General features: G+C 42.6%; 1 protein-coding gene across 1 annotated transcript in view; it reads right to left on the reverse strand.

Annotated features, from left to right (window-relative positions):
• Positions 1-27,650, reverse strand: part of LOC134357403 (long-chain fatty acid transport protein 6-like) — an 88,767-nt gene that overhangs the window by 12,999 nt on the left and 48,118 nt on the right. Inside the window, exons 6-9 of the mRNA XM_063068952.1 lie at positions 15,466-15,556; positions 14,540-14,738; positions 9,524-9,621; positions 7,450-7,580 (exon numbers count right to left, since the gene is read on the reverse strand). Of these exons, the coding sequence (XP_062925022.1) occupies positions 7,450-7,580; positions 9,524-9,621; positions 14,540-14,738; positions 15,466-15,556 (519 nt within the window). The remainder of the gene's footprint in view (positions 1-7,449; positions 7,581-9,523; positions 9,622-14,539; positions 14,739-15,465; positions 15,557-27,650) is intronic.

A 27,650-nucleotide genomic window follows, 5' to 3' on the forward strand; every position in this document is an offset into this window, starting at 1 on the left:
CTCCTCACATTTCACACTGCCACCCTTTGTGTCATTGGCTTTGTGAGATGGCCTACAGGGACAAGGTCCAGCACCTGGCTGTGTGGTGTGCCGACAAGAATCTGGCCCTTAACACTCAGAAGACCAAGGAGATCATTGTGGACTTCAGGCATACCAGGAGTCACACTCACGTCCCCATCTACATCAACGAAACTGTAGCGGAGCGTGTATCAAACTTCAAATTCCTTGGTGTCCACATTTCCGAGGATCTCACCTGGTCCCTGAACTCCTCCATTCTGATCAAAAAGGCGCAACAGCACCTTTATTTCCTGCGGAGTATCAAGAAAGCTCACCTCTGTCCCAGGATGCTGACCGACTTTTACCGCTGTACCATTGAGAGCATACTCACCAAATGCATCTCAGTGTGGTATGGCAATTGACCCATATCGGACTGCAAAGCAGTCCAGCGTGTGGTGAAAACTGCCCGGCGGATTATGGGCACCCAATTTTCCACCATTGAGAACATCTACCATAAACGCTGCCTGGGCAGGGCAAAAAGCATTATCAGGGATGCACCTCACCCTAACCATGGACTTTTTACTCTCCTCCCATCCGGTAGGCGCTACAGGAGCCTCCACTCCCACACCAGCAGGCACAGGAAGAGCTTCTTCCCCGAGGCTGTGACACTGCTGAACCTCACATCACAGCGCTAAGCAGTATTGCACCCATATTGTACTGTCTCAGTACTTTCATATTTGTGTGCTGTAGCACTTACTTTTATTCACAGTTATTTTGTAAATAACACTATCCTTTGCATTTCTGGTCAGGTGTTAAATGCATTTCATTGGCTTTGTATCTGTACTCGGCACAATGACAATAAAGTTGAATCTAATCTAACATAGATTGGCTGAATAAAGTTAGTCCAGGAAGTCCTGAGGAGCACTTCATAGAATGCATCTGTGATGACTTTCTTAAATAGCATGTTACTGAACCTACAAGGGAACGTGCATTCTTAGATCTGGCCCTGTGCAATGAGACAGGTAAATTTAGTGATCTTGTAGTTCAGGATCCTCTTGGAAAGAAATGACCACAGTATGATTCGAGTTTCTCATTCAAATGAAGGGTACAATAGTTCAATTTAAAACCAGTGTATTATGCCTAAACAATGGAGACCACAAAGGGATGAGGGAGGATTTGGTGACTAGACTGGGAACACAGGCTATATAGTCGGACAGTTGAGGAACAGTGGAAGACGTTCAAAGAGATTTTTCAACAAAAGTATATTCCAGTTAAAAGTAAGGATAGTAAGGGTGGGGAGAACCAGCCTTGGATAACTAAGGAAATAAAAGAAGGCATCAAACTAAAAGCTTGTGCATACAAAGACGCCAAGAGTTCTGGGAAACTGGAAGAATGGGAAAACTTTAAGAAGCAACAAGGAATGACGAAGCAAGTAATAAAGAAAGGGAAGCTAGATTATGAAAACAAACTAGCACAAGATATAAAAAAGGATATTAGGAGTTATTTTAAAATTATATAAAGTGGTAAAGGGTGGCTAAAGTGAAGGTAGGGGCAATTAATATTGGGTAATGAAGAAATGGCAGAGGCTCTGAATGACTACCTTGTGTTGGTCTTCATGGAGGAGGACAAGTCTAACATGCCAAAGAGAGATGTTATGGACGTGATGGAAGGTGAGGACCTCGATGCAATAGCTATCACTAAAGAGATAGTGCTGAGCAAATTGTGGGCCTGAAGATAGACAAGTTCCCTGCTCCTGATGGATTGCATCCTTGGGTACTGAAAGAAATGGCAGAAGTTATAGTAGAGGCTTTGCTAAGATTCTCCGGACTCTGGGCAGGTCCCAGTGGATTGGAAGATGATGAATGCCATGTTACTGTTTAAAAAAGGATGTAGTTAAAAGGCAGGTAACTATAGGCCAGTTAGTTTAACATTTGTAGTTGGGAAAATGCTTGAAGCTATCATTACAAAAGAAATAGCAAGACATCTGGAAAGAAATGGATCCATCAGGCAGACACATCATGGATTCAGCAAAGGCAGGTCCTGTTTGACAAGTTTACTGGAGTTTTTTGAGGATATAATGAGCACAGTTGATAGAGGGGAATAGATGGACATTATTTACTTGGATTACCAGAAGGCGTTCAATAAGTTGGCACATTAAAGACTTATCCATAAGATGAGGATGCAGAGAGTTGGGGATGATGTATTAACGTGGATAGAGGATTGGTTACCTAACAGAAAGCAAACAGTTGGGATACATGGTGTTATTCTGGTTGGCAATCAGTGGTGAGCAGTGTGCCACAGGGGTCAGTGTTGGACCCGCAACTGTTCACGATATACATTAACGATCTGGAAGAGGGGACCAAGTGTAGTGTGTCTAAGTTTGCTGATGGTAAGAAATAGAGTGGAAACGCAAATTGTGCAGAAAAATTGGAGAGTCCGCAGAGAGATATAGATAGGTTAATTGAGTGGGCAAGGGTCTGGCAGATGGAGTATAATACTGGTAAATGTGAGATCATCTAATTTGGAAGGAAAACTGGAAGAGCAGATTATTATTTAAATGGTACAAAATTGCAGCATGCTACTGTGCAGAGGGACTTGGGAGTGCTTGTACATGAATCACAAAAGATTGGTTTGCAGGTACAGCAGGCTATCAAGAAGGCAAATGGAATGTTGGCCTTCATTGCTAGAGGAATTGACTTTAAGAGCAGCGAGGTTATGTTGCTACTGTACAAGATACTGTTGAGGCCACACCTGGTGTACCGCCTGCAGTTCTGGTCTCTTTACTTGAGGAGGGATATACTGGCTTTAGAGGTGGTGCAGGGCAGGTTCACCAAGTCAATTCTAAAGGTGAGGGAGTTAGACTATGGGGAGAAATTGAGTCACCTGGGACTGTATTTGCAAGTATTCAGAAGAATGAGAGGAGATCTGAGAGAAACATATAAAATTATGAAAGGAATAGATAAGATTGAGGCAGGAAAGTTGTTTCCACTGAGAGGTAAGACTAGAACTAGCAGAAATAGCCTGAAGATTTGGGGGAGTAATTTAGTGGATGGCGAGGAACAGCTTTTTCCAGAAATTGATGAATCCATGGAATTCTCTCCATAACAGAAGCAGAGGAAGCTAGCACAGTAAATATACCTAAGGTTGGATAGATTTTTGTATAGTAGAGGAATTAAAGGTAATGGGGAAAAGGCAGGTAGGTGGAGATGAATCCACGGCCAGATCAGCCATGATCTTATTGAACGGCACAGTAGGCTCAACAGGCCAAATGGTCTACTCCTGCTCCTATTTCTTATATTCTGATGCTTAGCAGGCTTTACATATTTTTGGTCAATTAGGAATATATATGCACTAAAAGCTTTGTCAGAGTTGCCCATTGCATTAAATACAGAAAAACAGGAACAGGAATAGATTATTCAGCCTGTTGAACTTGCTGGGAATTTAATACAATTAAGCCCGATCATCTACTTTGATATCGCATTTGTGCTCTTCCTCTATTAGCATCTAGAAATTTATAAATCTCCTTTGTGAATCTATTCAACCATGTGGCCCCTAAACCCATGTAGTAGAAAATTCCACAAATTCACCAATTTCTGAGTGAAGACATTTCACTTTCTCGGAATCTGAAATATGCAACTCCATGTCTTGAGAGGGCAATTTCCTTGTTTTAGATTCCCCAGAATGACACATATCTGAAACATTACTCGTTTCTCTGCCTGACCTTCTGAGTGTTTACAGTATATTCTGCCTTTATTTTTAACTTGCAGGTGACAGTTCTCAGCCAATGGCTCCACCCAGCTCCAACGCCGCTTCTCAGTACAGTTCATGGTTCTGCTCTTGATTTCCATGATGCTCTTCAAGGCATCACCTTCCACATTGGTAAACACTTAGTTCCATCCCAATGCCACGATGCTTAATTCTGCAACTAGCACTGTTGGGTAAAATCACACATCCACCAACTCATGGGTGAGTCTGAGCTTTCACCAACTGAATTCTGACACAAGCAACTGTTTGTCGCTGTTTGTGCCTATGATGAATTTGAATTTCTCAGACTTCTTTCTGGCATGATATTTACAGTTGCTCCAGCGAACCTCACTGTATTATTCTAAGCAATATAGACCAAAGTGACTTGGGGTGTTACATAAAGTCATCCTTGATCTGAACTAGATAATCAAATTGATCTCAAGTTTCTCCAAACTTTGTTTCCAGATTTAACCAAACAGGTGAAGCTACACGTGAATTGCTAGCCTGCCTTAGTTCATGGCTGGTAATTTAACAGGCATAATCAGAATAAAATTGAATTGATGAGAACAAAAATATACACCTGTTACATTGAACTCCATGTCAGTGAGTTGTCTTGCTTAACTCTGAACCGTCAACCTGCTTAACCTTCTCAATGCCACGACAAATCATATCTTTTAAGTTTTTTTGCTTTACAGATCAACTGATCATGTTATTCATGTAGGGAACAGCTCTCCCGGTCAAGATGGTGCCAGTGAACAACGATTCCTCAAGGGCCATCTTTCAGATAGTCAATCATTTCAGTTTTTTTATGTCTATTACTTGTTCTTTTTGTCTTAGTTTCGTTTTTGAAACTGTTGGAGCCTGTGACTTAGGGTCCGTAGTTGGATCGTGTGAGCTAGTGCCCTGCTGTCCCAGAGAAAACTCCAGGAGACAAATGCAAGCAAGAGCTGCTGCAAGGAGAAGCTCAGAGATGAGACGAGGGTCATGATCAACGATATTTTTCAATGATTAAAGCATTGAGGAAGATTGAAATATTGAGGCAAATGTTGAGGAGAGCTGGTTTGTGTTACTGCCCTCGGAGGGGCCGCCGGTTCGTGTCACTGACCTCGGAGGGGCGGCCGGTTCATGTCACTGACCTCGGTGGGGCCACCGGTTCGCGTCACTGACCTCGGAGGGGCCGCCGGTTTGTGTCACTGACCTCGGAGGGGCCGCCGGTTTGTGTCACTGCCCTCGGAGAGGCGGCCGGTTCATGTCACTGACCTCGGAGAAGTGGCCGGTTCGTGTCACTGACCTCGGAGGGGCCGCCGGTTCGTGTCACTGCCCTCGGAGAGGCGGCCGGTTCGTGTCACTTCCCTCGGAGGGGCCACCGGTTCGCGTCACTGACCTCGGAGAGGCGGCCGGTTCGTGTCACTGCCCTCGGAGGGGCCACCGGTTCGTGTCACTGACCTCGGAGGGGCCGCCGGTTCGTGTCACTGCCCTCGGAGAGGTGGCCGGTTCGCGTCACTGCCCTCGGAGAGGTGGCCGGTTCGCGTCACTGACCTCGGAGGGGCCGCCGGTTCGTGTCACTGACCTCGGAGGGGCCGCCGGTTCGTGTCACTGCCCTCGGAGAGGCGGCCGGTTTGTGTCACTGCCCTCGGAGGGGCCGCCGGTTCGTGTCACTGCCCTCGGAGAGGTGGCCGGTTCGTGTCACTGCCCTCGGAGAGGCGGCCGGTTCGTGTCACTGCCCTCGGAGGGGCCGCCGGTTCGTGTCACTGCCCTCGGAGAGGTGGCCGGTTCGTGTCACTGACCTCGCAGGGGCTGCCGGTTCGCGTCACTGACCTCGGAGGGGCCACCGGTTCGCGTCACTGCCCTCGGAGAGGCGGCCAGTTCGTGTCACTTCCCTCGGAGGGGCCACCGGTTCGCGTCACTGACCTCGGAGGGGCCGCCAGTTTGTGTCACTGCCCTCGGAGAGGCGGCCAGTTTGTGTCACTGCCCTCGGAGAGGTGGCCGGTTTGTGTCACTGACCTCGGAGAGGTGTCCGGTTCGTGTCACTGCCCTCGGAGAGGTGGCCGGTTCGCGTCACTGACCTTGGAGGGGCCGCCGGTTTGTGTCACTGTCCTCGGAGAGGCCGCCGGTTTGTGTCACTGACCTCGGAGAGGTGGCTGGTTTGTGTCACTGACCTCGGAGAGGTGTCCGGTTCGTGTCACTGACCTCGGAGAGGCGGCCGGTTCGTGTCGCTGCCCTCGGTGGGGCCACCGGTTCGTGTCACTGCCCTCGGAGAGGCGGCCGGTTCGTGTCACTTCCCTCGGAGGGGCCACCGGTTCGCGTCACTGACCTCGGAGGGGCCGCCGGTTTGTGTCACTGCCCTCGGAGAGGCGGCCAGTTCGCGTCACTGCCCTCGGAGAGGCGGCCGGTTCGTGTCACTTCCCTCGGAGGGGCCACCGGTTCGCGTCACTGACCTCGGAGAGGCGGCCGGTTCGCGTCACTGACCTCGGAGGGGCCGCCGATTTGTGTCACTGCCCTCGGAGAGGCGGCCAGTTCGCGTCACTGCCCTCGGAGAGGTGGCCGGTTCGTGTCACTGACCTTGGAGGGGCCGCTAGTTCATTTAGCTACCATTGGATGGGTTGCTGGTTCATGTAGTTGCACTCAGTAAGGCCCTTGGGTCCGGATGCTCTTGGAGATGTTATCAAAATTCTGAGATATATGGATTGAACTGTGGTTCATAGTGGCCTCTTTCAGTTCTATGATTGTTTTTCACGTTCTCACCCATTCTTAATTGTTGCCAAATGGCGGGCTGGGGGTTTGGGTGATCTGTTAGTTTTTATGTGAGAGAGGGGTTGGGTGGGTTTAGAATTTGCAAGTTTTGTTTCTTATTCTTTTCATGCTGGGGGGGGGGATTGATGTCTTTCTTTCAATTGCTTCTGTGGTTTTCTGTATTTTATGGCTATTGGAGAAGACAAATCTCTGAGTTGTATTCTGCACACATACTTTGTTAATAAAATGAACCTTTGAACCTTATTCATTGTTTTAGTTGGTCACTTGATTTTTTTAAATATCTCTGTATTACTCAGTTTTTATATGCCTATTGAATAGTAGACAGTACTTTGGAATTGAAGATGATAGTCCTATGTTATTATTCTATGAGCAAAACTATCACATTCATATGTGGTAGGATGAATGACCATTTTAGTGAGAAGTCAAACTTCAATAATAGGTTAAACGCTCGTTCGCTGCTGTCGTTACTGTGTGGTCAGGAATCTTTCGGATGGTAGGCCTCAAAATCCCCGGCTTTGCCTGCTGTTGGTGACCGAGGTTGAGGTCGAATCGTTCAGACAGAGATGGCGCTCAGTATTCGGTGTCAGAGAGCTGATCAGAGCTCGAAGTTTTTGGATGACTCAGAGTCGGACTGTGGTCGGCATGGCAGGGAGAGTTCTTCCTTCTCCCATCTGCGTGAGATGTGGGACATTTGAGAGACTTTGAACTTTTACTGTGCTCATGGACTTCTTCATCAAGTTATGGTATTGTTGCACTGTTGTAACTATATGTTATAATTATGTGGTTTTGTCAGTTTTTTCAGTCTTGGTCTGTCCTGTGTTTTGTGATATCACACCGGAGGAAATATTGTATCATTTCTTAATGCATGCATTACTAAATGACAATAAAAAGAGGACTATGCGTCTTCATAATCTAAATCTAAAAAAACTGATTAAAGTATCTGTAAACATTGACCTGAATCCTCAGGAAGCGGGGGTAAGCATAGCTTGGCAGATGTTTCACGACGTGGTTATATATCTTTTTTCCATCAAACACTTGATCTGGTTTCAGGATGATCACTGCCATTCCTATCCTGCCTTCATATCCTGTGATATGAGCAAATACAATGGTTAGGTAAAATTTGGCTGAAGTTAAAAGTAAACAAAAAAATTACAAAATTGTTTCATTTCTGACTTAAATATACATTCTGATTTTTCAAATCTCACATTTCATATAAACTTAAATACTTCAATTTTAATTAATTCTTCCCAAAATTTAATTTATAGAAATGAGACTGATAATACTTTTATATCTTAGCATTTGTCTATTTTACACCTTCAATGCTGATGAGAAAGGTTTTCTGTATACTATATGAAATTTTAGACATGCAATATCATGCCTTTCCATCCCTCCTCAATTCACAACCCATCATATAGCTTCAGAAGCCTCTAATAAGTTTTCAATATGAATTATAAACTTTCTTTTAGAAATAAACCAGAGTTGTAGTGTTTGAGGGAACAGGTTTTTGCTCTGCAGGCATGATAGATTTGCCAAAAAAAACTTAGCAATTGCTTTTTCCCCTCCTTCGCACTTTGGCCAAATGTCTAAAGTTGCAACAGACTTCAAAATAACGGGGGGGGGGGGGGCGAACATAATTAGCTAAAAGAAACCTGAAAACAGAATTGACCAAAGTAAAGGGGAAGAGGAAGGAACAATGAAGGAAATAAGATGGTTAGATTTTTTAAAAAAACATTCAGTTTCATATATAACAGGATTAAGGAAGGTTGGATTTTGAGGATCTATTGATATATTAAATATAATGACAAGATAAAGTAATAAAGGATGAGCATTATAGTTTTCAGCATAATTTGACAAAATACGTAAAGAATAAAGCTAAAGCACCAGGAGGTTATGTTGTATCTGTACTGGTGCTGGTGAGACTGCACCTGGAACACTATATGCACTTCTGGGCTTCTTACTTGAGAAAAAATGTACTCGCTTTGGAAACAGTGCAGAGGAGATGCACCAGGTTGATTATGAAGATATGGGTTTAGCTTTTGAGAAGAGGTTCATTTGCTTACGACTTTATATGCTGGAATTCAGAAGAACATATAAAATTACGAAAGGGATAGATAAGGCAGAGGCAGGGAAGTTGTTTCCACTGGTAGATTAAAATAAAATGAGGGGATGTAGCTTCAAGATTCACGGGATTAGGTACAGGATGGGGATGAGGAGGAACTGCTTTTCCCAGAGAATAGTGAATCTGTGAAATTCTCTGTCCTGGTTAGCAAAAGAAGCTACCTTATTAAATATATTTAAGAAACAGTTAGATAGGTCTTTGTATAGCAGGGCAATTAAGGCCTATAGGAAAAGGCAGGTAGCTGGAGCCACATCAACCATTGAATGGCTGAGTAGGCTTGACTGGCCAGATGGTCGACTCCTTCTTCTACTTCTTATTCATAGAGCATGATAAGTATTAAGAAATAGATTCCTGCAATTGCCTTCTCATCAGCCATCTTAAAACCAATCATTATTCCTATAAAAGTCAAGGTAACGAGCTGCAAGTCTCTCTTAGATCAACTCTTTTTCTAGCAAAACTCCTTTAGACTACTGACTTGCCTCTTCCACTAATTTCAACACTAAATAAAAATTCTTTCCAATTCTTTAATGCCTTTCACCCTTTCATTCTTCACTAGAGCCCATTACTTTTTTTTACCTCCGTATTGAGAGTCACAGAGACACAGCAGAGAGAGAGGTGTCTTGGTCAAGAGTATTTGCACTAACCATTAATCCATTTAATAGATTGTGGGAGGAAACTGAAATACCCAGAGGAAACACATCTGGTCACAGAGAAAAAGTAAAAACTGCATACAGACAGCACCTGAGGTCAGGATTAAACCAGTCTCGGATGCTGCTAATAGTAGCTCTCTGATGCCTGGGGTATTTGGGAAATACACCACCAGATGATGTGCAAGGCCTAATTAACATAAAATTAATTCCGTTTTTGAAAATACGAACTTAAGATTAGTTTTTCACGGCAATTCTTCACCTGTAATAGGTACTCCATACACGTTGGCTTCTTCCACCATATCCAGCAGTCCAATTATTTCAGCCACTTCTGTGGTTGCAACGTTTTCCCCTTTCCACCTAAAAATTACATCCAGCAAGATGAAGTATTTTGCAAAACAGCAGTTAGCTCTAATATTTTCTGGTTCAATCCTTAGCACATATTGCTGCTAAGAAATTAGCTCCACATACCCATTTTTAATGCACAGAGAACACAGAGACACACCCATATTACAATTTCCACATCAGATCAACAAGTTACCATCAAGAGATTAGCCTTGTTGATACTTATCCAGCACCAGATGCACAGCAAATACAACATGGGTTAGGAAGCAAATCCATCCTCTGCTAAGGAGGAAATTGGACTGGATAGGGGCAAAGAAGAAAGAATCCAGTTATATGGTCCTGGCAAGATGAAGAAAAGGGTCTTGCTGAAAGAATTTGGGCAGCTAAGGTCTAAATTTAAAAAAAAACTAAAACACAAAAGATAATAATTTAAATTTGATCCTGCATTTATAAAATCATGAAGGCTTGGTTTAAGAGACTGGTGTTAGAGAAGGTGTTTTGCCACTGGTATCAGCACTGGGGAAAGGGGGAATTATTCTGTTTCGATGTTCTACATTGAAACCACATTATAGCAAATCGAATAGCAGAAGATGATGCTCTAACCTAATTTTTTGGCAGAAAGGAGTTATAAGGCAGTCCCAGTGGAGAAAAATCTAGAATATAAAAGAGAAAGAGAACAATGATGCAGGACAGAAAAAAAGAATTGGGTTAAGGGTAACCAAATTAAGTCCAGAAGGGACAGAACATACAAACAAAAGGATATTCTAACAAACCGGAAATATCCAATAAAGATGATACAGCGCAAAAAGGACCATAGTACAAAAAATGTAAGGAAGACAAATCTTAAGATATCCTAGGTATCTGAAAAGTATCAAAATTAGTGAATTAACAGCAAAATAAATGATATAACATAAAACCAGTGTGTTAATAGCACAATTAAAATGGAAGCTGATTAAACAGCACTGCCAACATGGCTGCTGTGAGAACAAGGGTGGGAGATGAATATCTAAAGATATTTAATACTTGGGAAGAATAAATGGAAAGCAAAAGCGATTATAGAAATATAGAAACATAGAAAATAGGTGCAGGAGTAGGCCATTCAGCCCTTCGAGCCTGCACCGCCATTCAGAATGATCATGGCTGATCATCCAACTCAGAACCCTGTACCAGCCTTCCCTCCATACCCGCCGATCCCTTTAGCCACAAGGGCCATATCTAACTCCCTCTTAAATATAGCCAATGAACTGGCGTCAACTGTTTCCTGTGGCAGAGAATTCCACAGATTCACCACTCTCTGTGTGAAGAAGTTTTTCTGCATCTCGGTCCTAAAAGGCTTCCCCTTTATCCTCAAACTGTGACCCCTCGTTCTGGATTATGGTGGTGTTGTCAGTTAACCATAAAAATCAAGCAAGGGGAGTGTGAATGGATATTGTCTCAGAAATTCAAGATGTGCAAGCAGTCCGGCTGAAACCTAAGAAGCCCCAAGGGGATGAAAGCATTCATGGCATTCTGTATAGGCTTCAAAGCTGGAGTGATAACTTTGGTGACAATATCAAACAGAAAATTAGTGATACATATAAAATGGGCACCACAGTAATCATGGTTGACTTTATTGTAATATTAGATTAGTTAAACAAAATTGGCAAAAATGTGGTAGAAGATGAATTTCTAGAGTGTGGGCCATTTACAGTTAATGAATGGGTTTTGCTTCAATGGACATTCAGAAGTCAAAACCGTCCACAAAATGGAAAATACACAAAAGTTGTTCAATATGGTAACTGCATTTCCACAGTATTGTAATGAACGGTATCAAAAGGATAAGGCTGCTAAGAAAGAACAATTACTAAAAGTGAAGAGAGCAGAAACTAGGTGTGGCATTTGAAGGGACAAATGTATATACGTACATCAAACTTTTGAATCTAATAACGTTCAGAGCTTTCTAATAGTTGGATGTTCTAATTTCTGGAGCAGCCTCTGTGTATAGGATGGTTATTAGCCAGCTAGGAAAAAGGCTTTCTAGTTGGGCATTATGCAGTGAGAAGGTATTAGCTAACAATATTGTGGAAAGCTTTTTAACAATAGCATTAAGATGGAAGGTAAAGCAGTTCCATCCCAAATTAGGATCGTTAATTTAAACGAAGGAAATTACAAAGGTATAAGAAGTGGGTTTGCTAGGTACTCGCTTCATTAACAGGCAACAGTGGACAGGCATTTAAAGAAGGAGCGCAGAAATGAAACTTTAAATTTCGGTGACCTGCAAAGAAAACAGCTTATAAAAGTTAAGAATGCTATTAGATTCAAAATAGAACTATATAGGTTTGTCAAAAAAGTGGCTGGTCTGAGAATTAAAGAACAAAGTTGAGAAGAAAGAGAGAGAGAGAGAGAGAAAGCTGTTTCACAGTATGTGAACAGCATTAGTGAAGGTAACTGTAGATTCCTTAAAGTCAGATATGATAGAATTTATAATATGAAACACAGAAAGACAAAAACAATTACAAACACTCTGGTTCTTTTTCAAAGATTACAGATAACTTCCCAGAAATGCAAGCAGACCAAGAATCTTACGTAAAGGAGGAATTAATGAAAAGAAATTACTGACTCTGAATGTCAATAAGTCTCTATGGACTGAAAATCCAGATTCCAAAGTATTATGCAAATAGTAGATACATTGTGTTATAACTTTCAAAGTTCTACAGAAAAAAAATGAAAAAAATAACTGGTATTTTCTTGGCAAACAACAGGAATTCTGCAGATGCTGGAAATTCAAGCAACACACATAAAAGTTGCTGGTGAACACAGCAGGCCAGGCAGCATCTGTAGGAAGAGGTGCAGTCGACGTTTCAGGCCGAGACCCTTCGTCAGGACTAACTGAAGGAAGAGTGAGTAAGAGATTTGAAAGTGGGAGGGGGAGGGGGAGATCCAAAATTATAGTAGAAGACAGGAGGGGGAGGGATGGAGCCAAGAGCTGGACAGGTGATTGGCAAAGGGGATATGAGAGGATCATGGGACAGGAACCCTATTCCTTGTGGGGTGGCGGGAGGATGGAGTGAGAGCAGATGTGCGTGAAATGGGGGAGATGCGTTTGAGAGCAGAGTTGATGGTGGAGGAAGGGAAGCCCCTTTCTTTAAAAAAGGAGGACATCTCCCTCGTCCTGGAGGCTTTTCATTCAGGGGTCTAGGAATAGGGTTCCCCTGGTCCTCACCTACCACCCCACCAGCCTCTGGGTCCAACGTATTATTCTCCGTAACTTCCGCCACCTCCAACGGGATCCCACCACTAAGCACATCTTTCCCTCCCCCGCTCTCTCTGCATTCCGCAGGGATCGCTCCCTACGCAACTCCCTTGTCCATTCGTCCCCCCCATCCCTCCCCACTGATCTCCCTCCTGGCACTTATCTGTGTAAGCGGAACAAGTGCTACACATGCCCTTACACTTCCTCCCTTACCACCATTCAGGGCCCCAAACAGTCCTTCCAGGTGAGGCAACACTTCACCCGTGAGTCGACTGGGGTGATATACTGCGTCCGGTGCTCCCGATGTGGCCTTTTATATATTGGCGAGACCCGACGCAGACTGGGAGACCGCTTTGCTGAACATCTACGCTCTGTCCGCCAGAGAAAGCAGGATCTCCCAGCGGCCACACATTTTAATTCCACATCCCATTCCCATTCTGACATGTCTATCCACGGCCTCCTCTACTGTAAAGATGAAGCCACATTCAGGTTGGAGGAACAACACCTTATATTCCGTCTGGGTAGCCTCCAACCTGATAGCATGAACATCGACTTCTCTAACTTCTGCTAATGCCCCACCTCCCCCTCGTACACCATCTGTTACTTATTTTTATACACACATTCTTTCTCTCACTCTCCTTTTTCTCCCTCTGTCCCTCTGAATATACCCCTTGCCCATCCTCTGGGTCCCCCACGCTTGTCTTTCTTCCCAGACCTCCTGTCCCATGATCCTCTCATATCCCTTTTGCCTATCACCTGTCCAGCTCTTGGCTCCATCCCTCCCCCTCCTGTCTTCTACTATCATTTTGGATCTCCCCCTCCCCCTCCCACTTTCAAATCTCTTACTCACTCTTCCTTCAGTTAGTCCTGACGAAGGGTCTCGGCCTGAAACGTCGACTGCACCTCTTCCTACAGATGCTGCCTGGCCTGCTGCATTCACCAGCAACTTTTATGTGTGTTGCTGGTATTTTCTTGGGATGGCATGCACTGACTGCTGATATACCAGAGGAATAATGAATATTTATGCTCTTCTAGTCACAATATGCATCAATGATTTGATTAAGTGAAGGAAAAAAAATTGATTTTCCAATGACACTAAACTGAGTGGGTTGGTGAATTGTGAGGAGGATGCAAAAGACTTCAATATGAATTGAACAAGTTATGTGAATAAGCATTAAGTTGAATTTCACACATGTCAAATATTAACAGTCAACAGTGAAATTAGCTAGCCCATCTAATAAGTAAAAATCAATGCTCTCAAATCATGATCGCAAGTGCAGAAAACAAAAAACACCCTATTTGGCCCTAAATCAACAACTTATCTTGCCAATTTTAGTATACAAATAAAATGTTGCTATCTTAGTCCCTACAGGTCATTCACAGTTTACAGCTGGGTTTCATTTCTGTGAACAGTTCCTAATCCAAACAGTTTGTACATTGGAAATGCAGATGTGAACTGAATTTCAACTTGGCAGATGACGCCTACAGCCCCACAGTTACCAGAAAATTCAACCTGTTGGTCTCCCAAACTCTTGCTTGTATGTAGGAGCCATGAATAAGTTGGGCATTTATATCAAGTAATAGTCATCCAGTCATTCAGTACTGAAGCTAGATCTTTAATTGTTAACTTAAATGAATAGTATTTTTCATCCTAGATGATAATGATTTAATACTGTAAATTTCACAGTTTATAATTTTTACCTAAATGTGTCTCCAATCCGATCACAAAAGTAAATATAGCCATCTTCTCTTTCAGACAGAAGGTCCCCACTATTGAAATACACATCACCCTTTTTAAAAACATCTCTGAGAAGCTTCTGTTCTGAAAACTTCTTGTTTCCAACATAACCACTGAACGGATTCCACTTAGTCACTGAAGATATGAGGAGTCCTGCCTCACCTAATATTGGAGAAGAACAGGTTGATTCAATAAGTTTGCAAATAGAACACAGTAAGAATGCAGAGTTGGACTACACTGAAACAAGACACACATTCCTACTCTATTTGGCTGCTACGTGGGAGAAAGTAGCTGTGTTTATCTAAAGCCTTTCACAATTTGCATCCATTGTAGTTATTCTATTGTATTCACTGTTGAAATACATACTGTGATGTGGCAGCAAATTTCCACAAATAAAAATTTAATAAATGGAGATAGGAAAGTCAGCTCCGACTGGCTGCACCATCACGTTTACTTTCAGTGATGGTGTACAAGGATAATCAGAAATCTCTGCAAATCAACATTTCCTAGAGCAATGAGGCAATAAGCCCAGTGTGAAGAGTAAAGAGTTCTTGGTAGTGGACTGGGAAAGTAAGAAAATGTCAGTGATAAGCAATGCTAACATTTAAACAACTATTTCATAATGCTTATCCCAATCAGAGAGAAGTCAACAAAGGAGGAGAAGGAAAACATTAAACCAACAAATATAAAGCGGGCAAAGGTAATGTTAACTCAGATAGTGGGGATAGTGTTCCTTAATCAAACTGTGCTTCGCAGTTGTGAAGGCACTTTCACATGCATTCTTTTTTAAATATATGTAGTTACATATCTTTGCAACACTTTGAATATTATTTCCACGCTAAAGAAGTTAAGTAAATTGTCATTCTTTTGTTCTTAAATGTTAATATACCTTTTTTAACTATTTCACATCTTCCTTGTTCATTCCTTATGGGCTTTTCATTCAGAACATCAAATTTCACCAGTTTATACGACAGCAATACCTGAGAAATAAAGTAACTGGATAAATTATACCAGATGCAAGACAAGACTAGCAATTCCAGATTAAATACTTGTCTCTACAAAACTCATGATAATACTCAAATTGTTCAAGTAGATTTCAGACCACTAGAATATGAAGGTGAAGAGGTAGCACTAGGGGACAAGAAAATGGCAGACGAGCTGAATAAGTATTTTGCATCAGTTTTCACTCTGGAAGACACTAGCAGTATGCCAGAAGCTTGAGAGTTTCAGGGGGCAGAAGTGTGTGAAGTTTCCATTACTAGGGAGAAGGTTCTTGGGAAATTGAAAGGTCTGAAGGTAAATAAGTCACCTGGACCAGATGGTATTCACCCCAGGGTTCTGAAAGAGATAACTAAAGAGATTGTGGAGGCATTAGTTATGATCTTTCAAGAATTAATTGATCCTGGCATGGTTCCAGCAGAAGGGAAAATGGCAAATGTCACTCCACTCTTTAAGAAGGGAGAGCGGCAGAAGCTCAGTGGTTGGGAAGATGTTGGAGTAGATTGTTAAGGATGTGGTTTAGTCAGCATGGTTTCCTTAAAGAAAATCTTGCCTGACAAATCTGTTGGAATTCTTTGAAGAAATAACAAGCAGGATAGACAAAAGGAGTATTTTGCGTATTTGGATTTTCAGAAGGTGTTGAACAGGGTGCCACACGAGACTGTTTAACAAGCTAAGAGCCCATAGTATTACAGGAAAGATACTAGCACGGATAGAGCAATGGCTGATTGGCAGGAGGCAAAGAGAGGGAATAAAGGGAGCCTTTTCTGATTGGTTGCCGGTGACCAGATTTGTTCCACAGGGCTCTGTGTTGGGACTTATTCTTTTTACGTTATACGTCAATGAATTTGTTGACAAAATTGATAACATTGTGACCAAGTTTGCAGAAGATAGGAAGATAGGTGGAGGGCCAGATAGTTTTGGGGAAATAGAGAGGCTACAGAAAGAATAAGACAGATTAAGAGAATGGGCAAAGAAATGGCAGATGGAATACAGTGTCAGGAAGTGTAAGGTTATGCACCTTGGTAGAAGAATTAAGAGTGTAAACTATTTTTTTAATGGAGAGAAAATTTAAAAAAATCTCAGGTGCAAAGGGACTTGCGAGCCCTCAGGTAGGTTTCCTAAAGGTTAACTTACAGGTAGAGTTGGTGATGAAGGCGGCAAATGCAATGTTGGCATTCATTTCGAGAGGAATGGAATATAAAAGAAGGATGTGATATTGAGTCTATATAAAACACTGGTGAGGCCTCACTAAAGACCATAAGACAATGCAGCAGAATTAAGCCATTCAGCCCATCAAGTCTGCTCCGTTATTCCATCATGGCTGATCCCGGATCCCACTCAACCCCATACACCTGCCTTCTCGCCATATCCTTTGATGCCTTGACCGATCAGGAAACCATCAACTTCTGCCTTAAATATACCCACGGACTTGGCCTCCACTGCAGTCTGTGGCAGAACATTCCAGAGACCCACTATTCTCTGGCTACAATAAATTTTCCTTACATCTGTTCTAAGAAGCCGTCCCTCAATTTTGAGGCTGTGCCCTCTAGTTCTGGATACTCCCACCATAGGAAACATCCTCTCCACATCCACCATATCTAGTCTTTCCAACATTCAGTAGGTTTCAATGAGATCTCCATGCATTCTTCTAAGTTCCAATGAGCACAGGCCCAAAGCTGCCAAACGCTCCTCATATGTTAACCAATTCATTCCTGGGATCATCCTTGTGAACCTCCTCCGAACTCTCTCCAATGACAACACATCCTTTCTGAGATATGGGGCCCAAAACTGTTGACAATATTCCAAGTGCAGCCTACCTAGTGTCTTATAAAGCCTCAGCATTATCTCCTTGCTTTTATATTCTATTCCACTTGAAATAAATGCTAACATTGCATTTGCCTTCTTTACAACTTGCCTCGTACATGGTGCCCCACTACATCAGAGAGGCGTGGAGGGAAATCGTCTGCTAACCAGAGAAACTCTGGATGCGACGTACCTTTCCTTTCCTTTACCACAAACTCAACCTGTAAATTAATCTTCTGGAAGTCTTGCATGAGGACTCTTAAGTTCCTCTGCACTCTGTTGTTTGACAATAGTCTGCGTTATTGTTCCTTTTACAAAAATGCATTATCATGCATTTCCCAACACTGTATTCCATCTGCCATTTTTTTGCCCATTCTTCCAATTTGTCTAATTCCTGCTGCAATTGCATTGCTTCCTCAGCACTATCTACCCCTCCACCTATCTTCGTATCATCCACAAACTCTGCGACAAAACCTTCAACACCATTATCCAAATCATTGACAAACAACGTGAAAATTAACAGTCCCAATACTGACCCCTGAAGAACACCACTAGTCACTGGCAGCCAACCAGAAAAGGCCCCCTTTATTCCCACTGTGCTTCCTGCCTGCCAGCCATTCCTCTATCCACACCTGTAATTTGCCTGTAATGCCATAGGATTTCATCTGGTTAAGCAGCCTCATGTGTGGCACCTTATCCATAAGACCATAAGACAAAGGAGCAGAAGTAGGCCATTCGGCCCATTGAGTCTGCTCCGCCATTTTATCATCTGATCCATTTTACCCTATTTAGTCCCACTGCCCTGCCTTCTCACCATAACCTGGCTATTCAGATACCTATCAATCTCTGCCTTAAATACACCCAATGACTTGGCCTCCACTGCTGCCCGTGGCAACAAATTCCATAGATTCACCACCCTCTGACTAAAAAATGTTTTTCGCATTTCTATTCTGAAAGGGCGCCCTTCAATCCTGAAGTCATGCCCTCTTGTACTAGACTCCCCCATCATGGGAAACAACTTTGCCACATCCACTCTGTCCATGCCTTTTAACATTCGAAATGTTTCTATGAGGTCTCCCCTCATTCTTCTAAACTCCAAGGAATACAGTCCAAGAGCGGACAAACGTTCCTCATATGTTAACCCTCTCATTCCCGGAATCATTCTAGTGAATCTTCTCTGTACCCTCTCCAACGTCAGCACATCCTTTCTTAAATAAGGAGACCAAAACTGCCCACAGTACTCCAAGTGAGGTCTCACCAGCGCTTTATAGAGCCTCAACATCACATCCCTGCTCCTATACTCTATTCCTCTAGAAATGAATGCCAACATTGCATTCGCCTTCTTCACTACCGACTCAACCTGGAGTTTAACTTTAAGGGAATCCTGTATGAGGACTCCCAAGTCCCGTTGCATCTCAGAACTTTGAATTCTTTCCCCATTTAAATAATAGTCTGCCCGTTTATTTTTTCTGCCAAAGTGCATAACCATACACTTTCCAACATTGTACTTCATTTGCCACTTCTCTGCCCATTCTTCCAATCTATCCAGGTCTCTCTGCAGACTCTCCGTTTCCTCAGCACTACCGGCCCCTCCACCTATCTTCGTATTGTCAGCAAACTTAGCCACAAAGCCATCTATTCCATAATCCAAATCGTTGATGTACAATGTAAAAAGAAGCGGCCCCAACACTGATCCCTGTGGAACACCACTGGTAACCGGCAGCCAACCAGAATAGGATCCCTTTATTCCCACTCTCTGTTTCCTGCCAATCAGCCAACGTTTTATCCACGTATGTAACTTTCCTGTAATTCCATGGGCTCTTATCTTGTTAAGCAGCCTCATGTGTGGCACCTTGTCAAAGGCCTTCTGAAAATCCAAATATACAACATCCACTGCATCACCCTTGTCTAGCCTACTGGTAATTTCCTCAAAAAATTGTAATAGGTTTGTCAGGCAGGATTTTCCTTTAAGGAATCCATGCTGAGTTCTGCCTATCTTGTCATATGCCTCCAGGTACTCTGTAACCTCATCCTTGACAATCGACTCCAACAACTTCCCGACCACCGACGTCAAGCTAACAGGTCTATAATTTCCTTTTTGCTTCCTTGCCCCCTTCTTAAATAGCGGAGTGATATTTGCAATCTTCCAGTCTTCCGGAACTATGCCAGAATCTATCGACTTTTGAAAGATCATCGCTAATGCCTCCGCAATCTCACACAGCTACTTCCTTCAGAACACGAGGGTGCATTCCATCTGGTCCAGGAGATTTATCGACCTTTAGCCTATTCAGCTTCCTAAGTACTTTCTCTGTCGTAATTGTGACTGCGCACACTTCTCTTCCCTGCCACCCTTGAGTGTCCGGTATCCTGCTGTCTTCCTCAGTGAAGACTGATGCAAAATACTTGTTCAGTTCCTCTGCCATCTCCTCATCTCCCATTACAATTTCTCCAGTATCATTTTCTATCGGTCCTATATCTACTCTCACCTGTCTTTGCCTTCAAATGCCTATCAAATGCCTTCTGAAAATCCAAGAAAATGATATCCATTGCCTCTCCTTTGTCCACTTTGTTACCTCCTTGAAGAACTCTAACAGATTTGTCAGGCAAGATTTCCCTTTACAGAAACCATGCTGACTTTTACTTACTTTACTATTTACTCTCCAAGTACCCTGAAACCTCATTCATAATAATAGACTCCAACACTTTCCCAACAACTAAGGTTAGGCTAATTGGCCTATAATTTCCTTTTTTTTGCCTTTCTCCCTTCTTAATAAGTGGAGTGACATTTGTAATCTTCCTGTCCTCTGGGACCATGTAGAATCAAGTGACTCTTGAAAGACCATGACCAATGCATTCATTATCTCTTCAGCAACCTCTCTCAGGTCTCTGGGATGTAGTCCATCTGGTCCAGGTGACTTATCCACCTTGAAGTACTTTAAACAATTTTGAGCCCCTTATTTAAGAAAGGATATGTTGACATTGGAGAGGGTTCAAAGGAGTTTCACGAAGACGATTCTGCAATTGAAATGCTTGTCATATGAAAAGCGTTTGATCACTCGGGCCTTTACTCACTGGAGTTCAGAAGAATGATGGATGACCTCATTGAAACCTATCAAATGTTGAAAGGCCTCTACAGAGTGGATGTAGAGAAGATGGAGAGTCTAAAACTAGAGGACACAACTTCAGAATAGAGGGGTGTCTTTTTCCAATGGAGATGAAGCGGAATTTCTTTAGTTAGAGAGTGGTGAGTCTGTGGAGGCTTTATCATTGGGTGTATTTAAGAGAGGTGGTTGATAGATTCTGGGTTGGTCAGGGCATGAAGTGATATGGGGAGAAGGCAGGAGATTGGGGATGCAAGGGAAATGGATCAGTCATGATGAAATGGCAGAGCAGACTCGAGAGGTCAAATGGCCTATTTCTGCTCCTATATATTATAGTCTTATGCCTAAGTAAATATTAGATTAAAGGTTACCAGTGTTAATTTTCTCCTTCTGTGAATGCACTTCACACTCAATCACAAAAGGAAATTAGCTACATTAATGCATACTTGACACCTTTGCATAGTTTTGAAGTTCAAGTTTATTGTCATCTGACTGTACATGACAGATTATCTGGATTATTTGACTGCCAAAAGAAACAATGTTTGAAGCTGTCCTTCCTTCATATAAGGATCTTTCTCAGCCAAAGTTTACTTTTCAAGTAAATCTAATTGAAAGATTTAAGAATATACAGTGCCTATAAAATGTATTTACCCCCCTTGAAAGTTCTTCATGTTTTATTGTGTAACAACATTGAAACACAGTGGATTGAATTTGGCTTTTTGACTTTTAGACTATGAAGACAAACAGTCCTCTTTTATTGTCATTTAGTAATGCATGCATTAAGAAATGATACAATATTTCTTCCGGTGTGATATCACAAAACACAGGACAGACCAAGACTGAAAAAACTGATACAACCCACCTAATTATAACATATAGTTACAACAGTGCAACAATACAGGTGTCCCCCGCTTTTTGAACGTTTGCTTTACGAAACCTCACTGTTACGAAAGACCTACATTAGTACCCTGTTTTCGCTTTCAGAAGGTGTCTTCACTGTTACGAAGAAAGGCAGTGCGCGATAAAAGGCAGCGCGCGCCCCGAGCAGCCGCTCTGCCCCGGATTCGGAACGGCATTGCTTAACCACGTTGCATTGAGCAGCCGTTAGCAAGATGAGTTCTAAGGTGTCGGAAAAGCCTGAAAGAGTAAGGGTGTTACACTTAGCGTAAAACTAGACATAATTAAGCATTTCGATTGTGATGAACGAAGCAAGGACAAAGTGAGTTTGGCTTGTGAAGCTGACAAAGATGATGTCGAAGAGGTTTTGGCATCCCATGACCAAGAACTGATAGATGAAGAGCTGAAGCAATTGGAAGAGGGAAGGATAAAAATCGAAACCGAATGCAGAAGGTGAAGCAACTGCGTGAGATTTTCGCTGCAATGATAAAGTACGACTTTAATTTTGAAAGGGTACGTTGGTTTAGGGGATATTTGCAGGATGGTTTGAGTGCTTACAAACAACTGTATGATAGAAAAATGTGCGAGGCTCAGCAGTCAAGCAAGCCTTCCGCATCAGCCACAGCAGACAACAAACCTCGACCTTCGACATCGAGGTGGGCAGTCATAGGAGAAGATGAGCTGCCTGCCCTAATCGACGATGAGATGATACCCCCGTGTCCCACCACCCCAACACCCGGGCCCCAGATACTGTACCGATTCACGAAGAACGCAGTGGTAGCCGAGAGGCACACAGCACATCTTTAAGATAAAAGCCGAAATAATCATGCTAATTAATTAGGTGCCGCCTAGCACGTAATTGTCAGCCCAGATCAGAGGCGATGCAATCGGCAGTCGCCTCTGATCTGCGCCATTTACGTGCCGGGCAGTACCTAATTAATTAGGATGTTTATTTCGGTTTTTTTCTTAACGATGTGCTGTGTGCATCCTGGCTACCGCTGCGTTCTTCGTGGCAGTGTATTGGGTCGGCGGCCCAGAGGGTGGGGGCCACTGCACCACCCAGCCTGCGACAACTCAGTCTAACACACCATCATCAGTGTGCTCGGCGCTGTTTTCCCAATTCCGGTAAGTGATACTACACTGTACATACATTATTTCTACTTTATATCGGCTGTATATTTTTACCTGTTATTTGATAGATTTGGCAGCTTCATAGTTTAAAGGTTACCGGAGAGCGCGTTTATGCCAACAGCGCTTGTGTGGGACTTTCGCTACAGATATCTGTGCAGGCAATCATTGTAGAGAAGTATTTCTACTTTATATAGGCTGTGTATTTATCATATAATTCCTGCGTTTACTATATGTTAATGTTATTTTAGGTTTTATGTGTTATTTGGCATGATTTGGTAGGTTATTTTTGGGTCTGCGAACGCTCACAAAATTTTCCCATAAAAATAAATGGTAATTGCTTCTTCACTTTACGACATTTCGACTTACGAACCATTTCATAGTAATGCTCTACCTTCGGATGGCAGGGGAAACCTGTAATATAACTTGATGAAGAAGTCCATGAGCACAGTAGAAGTTCAAAAGTCTCTCAAATGTCCCACATCTCACGCAGACGGGAGAAGAAAGAACACTCCCTGCCATGCCGACCACAGTCTGACTCTGAGTCATCCGAAAACTTCCAGCTCTGATCAGCTCTCTGACACCAAGTACTGAGCGCCATCTCTGTCCAAATGATTTGACCTCAATCTCGGTCGCCAACAGTAGGCAAAGCCGGGGATTTTGAGGCCCACCCTCCGAAAGATTCCCGACCACGCAGTAACGACAGCAGCGAATGAGCGTTTTAGAAATTTCTCCAGATGTTCCTCTGTGCTTTCACGTCCCTCTCCATCTTCTGATCAACAGAAGAAGTCTCTTTCATGGCAAAGTGAAAACAGATCTCTAAAAAATGATCTAAATTAATTACAAATATAAAACACAAAACAATTAATTGCATAAGTATTCACCCCATTCAAGTCAATAATTAGTAAATGCACCTTTGGCAACAGTTACAGCCTTGAATCTAGGTGGATCGGTCCCTCTCGGCTTTGCACATATGGACACTGTAATTTTTCCAGAAATTTGTAGTATCCAGATGTGCAAACCTGCTCAAGCTCTGTCAGATTGCATGAGGACCATGAGTGAACAGCCCTTTTCAGGTCCAGCCACAAATTCTCAATTGGATTGAGGTCTGGATTCTGACATGACCACTCCAGGACACTAACTTTGTCATTTTTAAGCCATTCCTTGGTAGCTTTGGCTTTATACATGGTGTCATTGTCTTTCTGGAAAACAAATCTTCTCCCAAGTCACAGTTCTCTTGCAGACTGCATCAGGTTTTCCTCCAGCATCACGGTTGACATGGCGTGTCTTTGATGATGTGCAGTGATTGGCTTACGCATAGTGTTTAGTTTGATGGCCGAAGAGCTCAATTTTGGTTCCATCAGACCATAGAGTCTTCTTCCAATTGACTTCAGAGTCTCCCACACGGCTTCTGGCAAACTTTAGCTGAGGTTTCATGTGAGATTATTTCAACAATGGCCTTCTATTTGCCACTCTCCCATAAAGCTGCGACTGGTGAAGCACCCAGGCAACAGTTGTATGCACAGTCTCTCCCATCTCAGCCACTGAAGCTTGTAAGTTCTCTAGAGTTATCATAGGTCTCTTGGTGGCCTCTTTCACTAGTCTTCTTGCACAGTCACTCTGTTTTTAAGGACAGCCTGCTCGAGGCTGATTTACAGCTGTGCCATATTCTTTCCATTTCTTGATGATTAACTGAACTGTACTCCAAGGGATATTCAGTGACTTGGAAATTTTCTTGCATCCATTGCCTGACTTGTGCTTTTCAATAACCTTTTTGCAGAATTGCTTGGTGTATTCTTTTGTTATCATGGTATAGATTTTGCCAGCAGTTAGACTTTCCAGGTACAGGATATATTTTTACTACAATCAATTGAAACACCTTGACTGCACACAGGTGATCTCCATTTAACTAATTATGTGACTTCCAAAACCAATTGGCTGCACCAGTGATGATTTGATGTATCATATTAAGGGGGGGGGTGAATATTATGCAATCAATTATTTTGTGTTTTATTTTTGTAATTAAATTAGATCACATTGTAGAAATCTGTTTTCACTTTGACATGAAACTGTCTTTTTCTGTTGATTGGTGTCAAAAAATCCAAATTAAATCCACTGTGATTCAAAGTTGTAAAACAATAAAACAAGAAACTTCCAAGGGGGTGAATACTTACAGGCACTCTATATAAAGTACAATTCTACTGTTCTTTTCAGCCTGTTTGGATTATCATAACCTTTGAAAATGGAGGCAGGAATGTGATACCAATATTGAGGCTGGCTAATTGCATTGCCTTCCAAAATGCTTACCATCTCAAATCATTATCAAGACAATAATACTTAGTGAAGTTGTGCACTTAATTCTATGGGACCTTCAAGAGCTTCTTTAATAAAATGATAGATGCATCTTACAAAACTCTGGATAATCTTTGGAAAAGTGATAATGGTAATGTTATGAATGTTCTGTTTAATGAATGGGAAACAAGAGAAGATCAACTGATATCAGATTCTGAACTTCATTAACTTAGCATCAACTGGAAATACAATGGAAGACTTAATGAAGAAAACCCAAAATAGCAAGGCATTATAGTATCAAGTGAGAAGCATATAAACTTGATTAGCAGATATGAACACAAGAAATTCTGAAGATGCCAGAAATGTTGGGTGCCATACAGAATGCTGGAGGAACTCAGCAAATCAGGCAGCATGTAACGGAGGAGAATAAACAGTCATGCCTTGTGCCAAGACCCTTCATTAGGACTGGAAAGGAAGGGGCAGATGCCAGAATAAGTAGATGGGGATTGGGGAGCAAAGAGTCCAAGCTGACAGGTGATAGGTGAGACCAGGTGATGAGGAAGGTAGGTGGGTGGGGGAGGAGCAACCTGGCTGAGTGGTGTCAAAACAACAACCTCGAACTCAATGTCAGCAAACCAAGGAACTGATTATGGACTTCATGAGAAGGAAACTAAAGCTCCATGAGCCAGTCTTCTGTGGAGAATCATAAGTGCAGAGAGTTAGTAACTTTAAATTCCTAAGTGATATTATTTCAGAGGTCCTGTCATGGGCCCAGCAAACAAGTGCAGTTATGAAGAAAGTACAACAGCACCTCTACGTTCTTAAGTTTGTGAAGATTTGGCATGGCACCTAAAACTTTGACAAACTTCTATAGATGCGTAGTGGAGAGTGTATTGACCGGCTGCATCACATTCTGGTATGGAAATACTAATGTCCTTGGACAGAAAATCCAACAAAGGGTATGGATATGGCCCAGTCCATGTGGGTAACACCCGCTGTTAGGGCATTTTTGGGTTAGCACATGTAGCAAATAACTTCAGCAACGGACTCCAGCCACCAATCTTCAAATGTGAATATGGACTGTACATTAAATTTAAAATGCAGCTCTGAACAATGGGTTCCTAAAAGCCATGAATCGCAGTTAATAGGAAGACCAGACAATGCTGATTAAAATGCATTTAGATGTCTGTGGTGTGGATGCAAAATGGGAGGTGTGAAGTTTGTGTTTATTTCAAAGGAAGCATTGTGGATACATTGTATATTGTCCTTTGATCTTTAGTGCATAAAATGTCCTGTAGTGTTGGGTCGTGGAGGCCTATTTTCCTCTGAAAGAGGTCTCAATATGATGCCTACTGTGTCTCATTTAGTCAAATAAAAAACTGCTTCCTATCTACCAGTGCTTCTCTCCAGCGACTTTCTTCATGTGACAACACCCTCCCTGCCATTGAGCACATCTACACGAAACAATATCATGGGAAAGAAGCATCCATCATCAGGGACCCCCCATCAACCAGAGCATGCTCTCTTCTCACTGCTGCCATTGGGAAGAAGCTACACGAGCCTCAGGACTCACACCACCAGGTTCAGGAACAGTGATTAACCCTCAAATATCAGGCTCTTGAACCAGAGGGGATAACTTCACTCAGCTTCAATTGCCCCATAACTGAAATGTTCCCACAACTAATGGACTAACTTTCATGAACTTTTCATCTCTTGATATTTACTGCTTATGTAAGGGGTTTCTTCTTTTCTGTTACTGCTAAAGTGAATAAAATGGCTTCATTATGTTAAAATAAAATGGCTTCTCTGTGATGTTAACTGCTGAGACAGTGGTTCTCTCTCTAGCAGCTTGTTTTGGATTATAATTACTGCTAATGAGAATTGTATTCGTTTGCTAACCAATTAGGATAGATGTTATTCTTACTTGTGTGTCTGTAAGATATTGTTTTCGCGGGCTTTGGGGCAGAAGGCGCGATGGGGACAGAGAGAGGAGATGCGATGCTGTAAGCTGGGCGGCGGAACGGATCCCGTGCAGGAGTCCGAGGCCCAGGGTCTTTGGCGAGGAGAGGAGACGAGGACAGACTCGTGTGGAGCGTCTGATCGACCACCGTGGTTGGTCCCAGACGACGGGTCGAGGGGGTCGGAGGAGATCGCATGGTGGAAAGAGGACCCCGTTCATTGAGCTCCAACGGTTGTGCACGAAGTGGTTGAACTCTGATAAGTTTGGCGCCTTTTACTTTTCCTTTTGTGTTGTATCTCTATTAATTACATAGTTCCAGTAAGATCTATAAATTGTATTCTGTAAATCGCATATGGTGTACTGTCTGATATTTGGCATGGTAGGGTACATCACACAGCATCCACACAAACTTGATTCCCAGTTTGGCGGGGCCGAAGGCTGCTTCCCCTAGATGAAAGTGAGCTGAGCGAGCCTGAGGCTTACCGGGGGCTACACTTATTTATTTATTTATATTACTGCTTCTTCTTTGCATTTGCATTGTTTCTTGTCTTCTGCACTCTGGCTGGATACCCTAGTTGGGTGGTTGTTCATTGATTCTATTATCGTTACTACTCAATAGATTTGTTGAGTATGCCCACAAGAAGATGAATCTCAGGGTTGTATCATGGTCAGATAGATATATATAGATATACTTTGATAATAAAATTTACTTTGAACTTTTGATAATACCACCTAGTCAACTGCTTGAACAAACTTCTAAAAATTCTAAATTAAAAAAAATTATAGGACCATAAGACATAGGAGCAGAATTGTGCCATTTAGCCTACTGAGTCTGTTCCACTATTCTATCATGGCTGCTTTACCACCCCTCTCAACCCCATTCTCCTACCT

This window comes from Mobula hypostoma, chromosome 16, assembly GCF_963921235.1.
Source record: "Mobula hypostoma chromosome 16, sMobHyp1.1, whole genome shotgun sequence".
NCBI lineage: Eukaryota > Metazoa > Chordata > Chondrichthyes > Myliobatiformes > Myliobatidae > Mobula > Mobula hypostoma.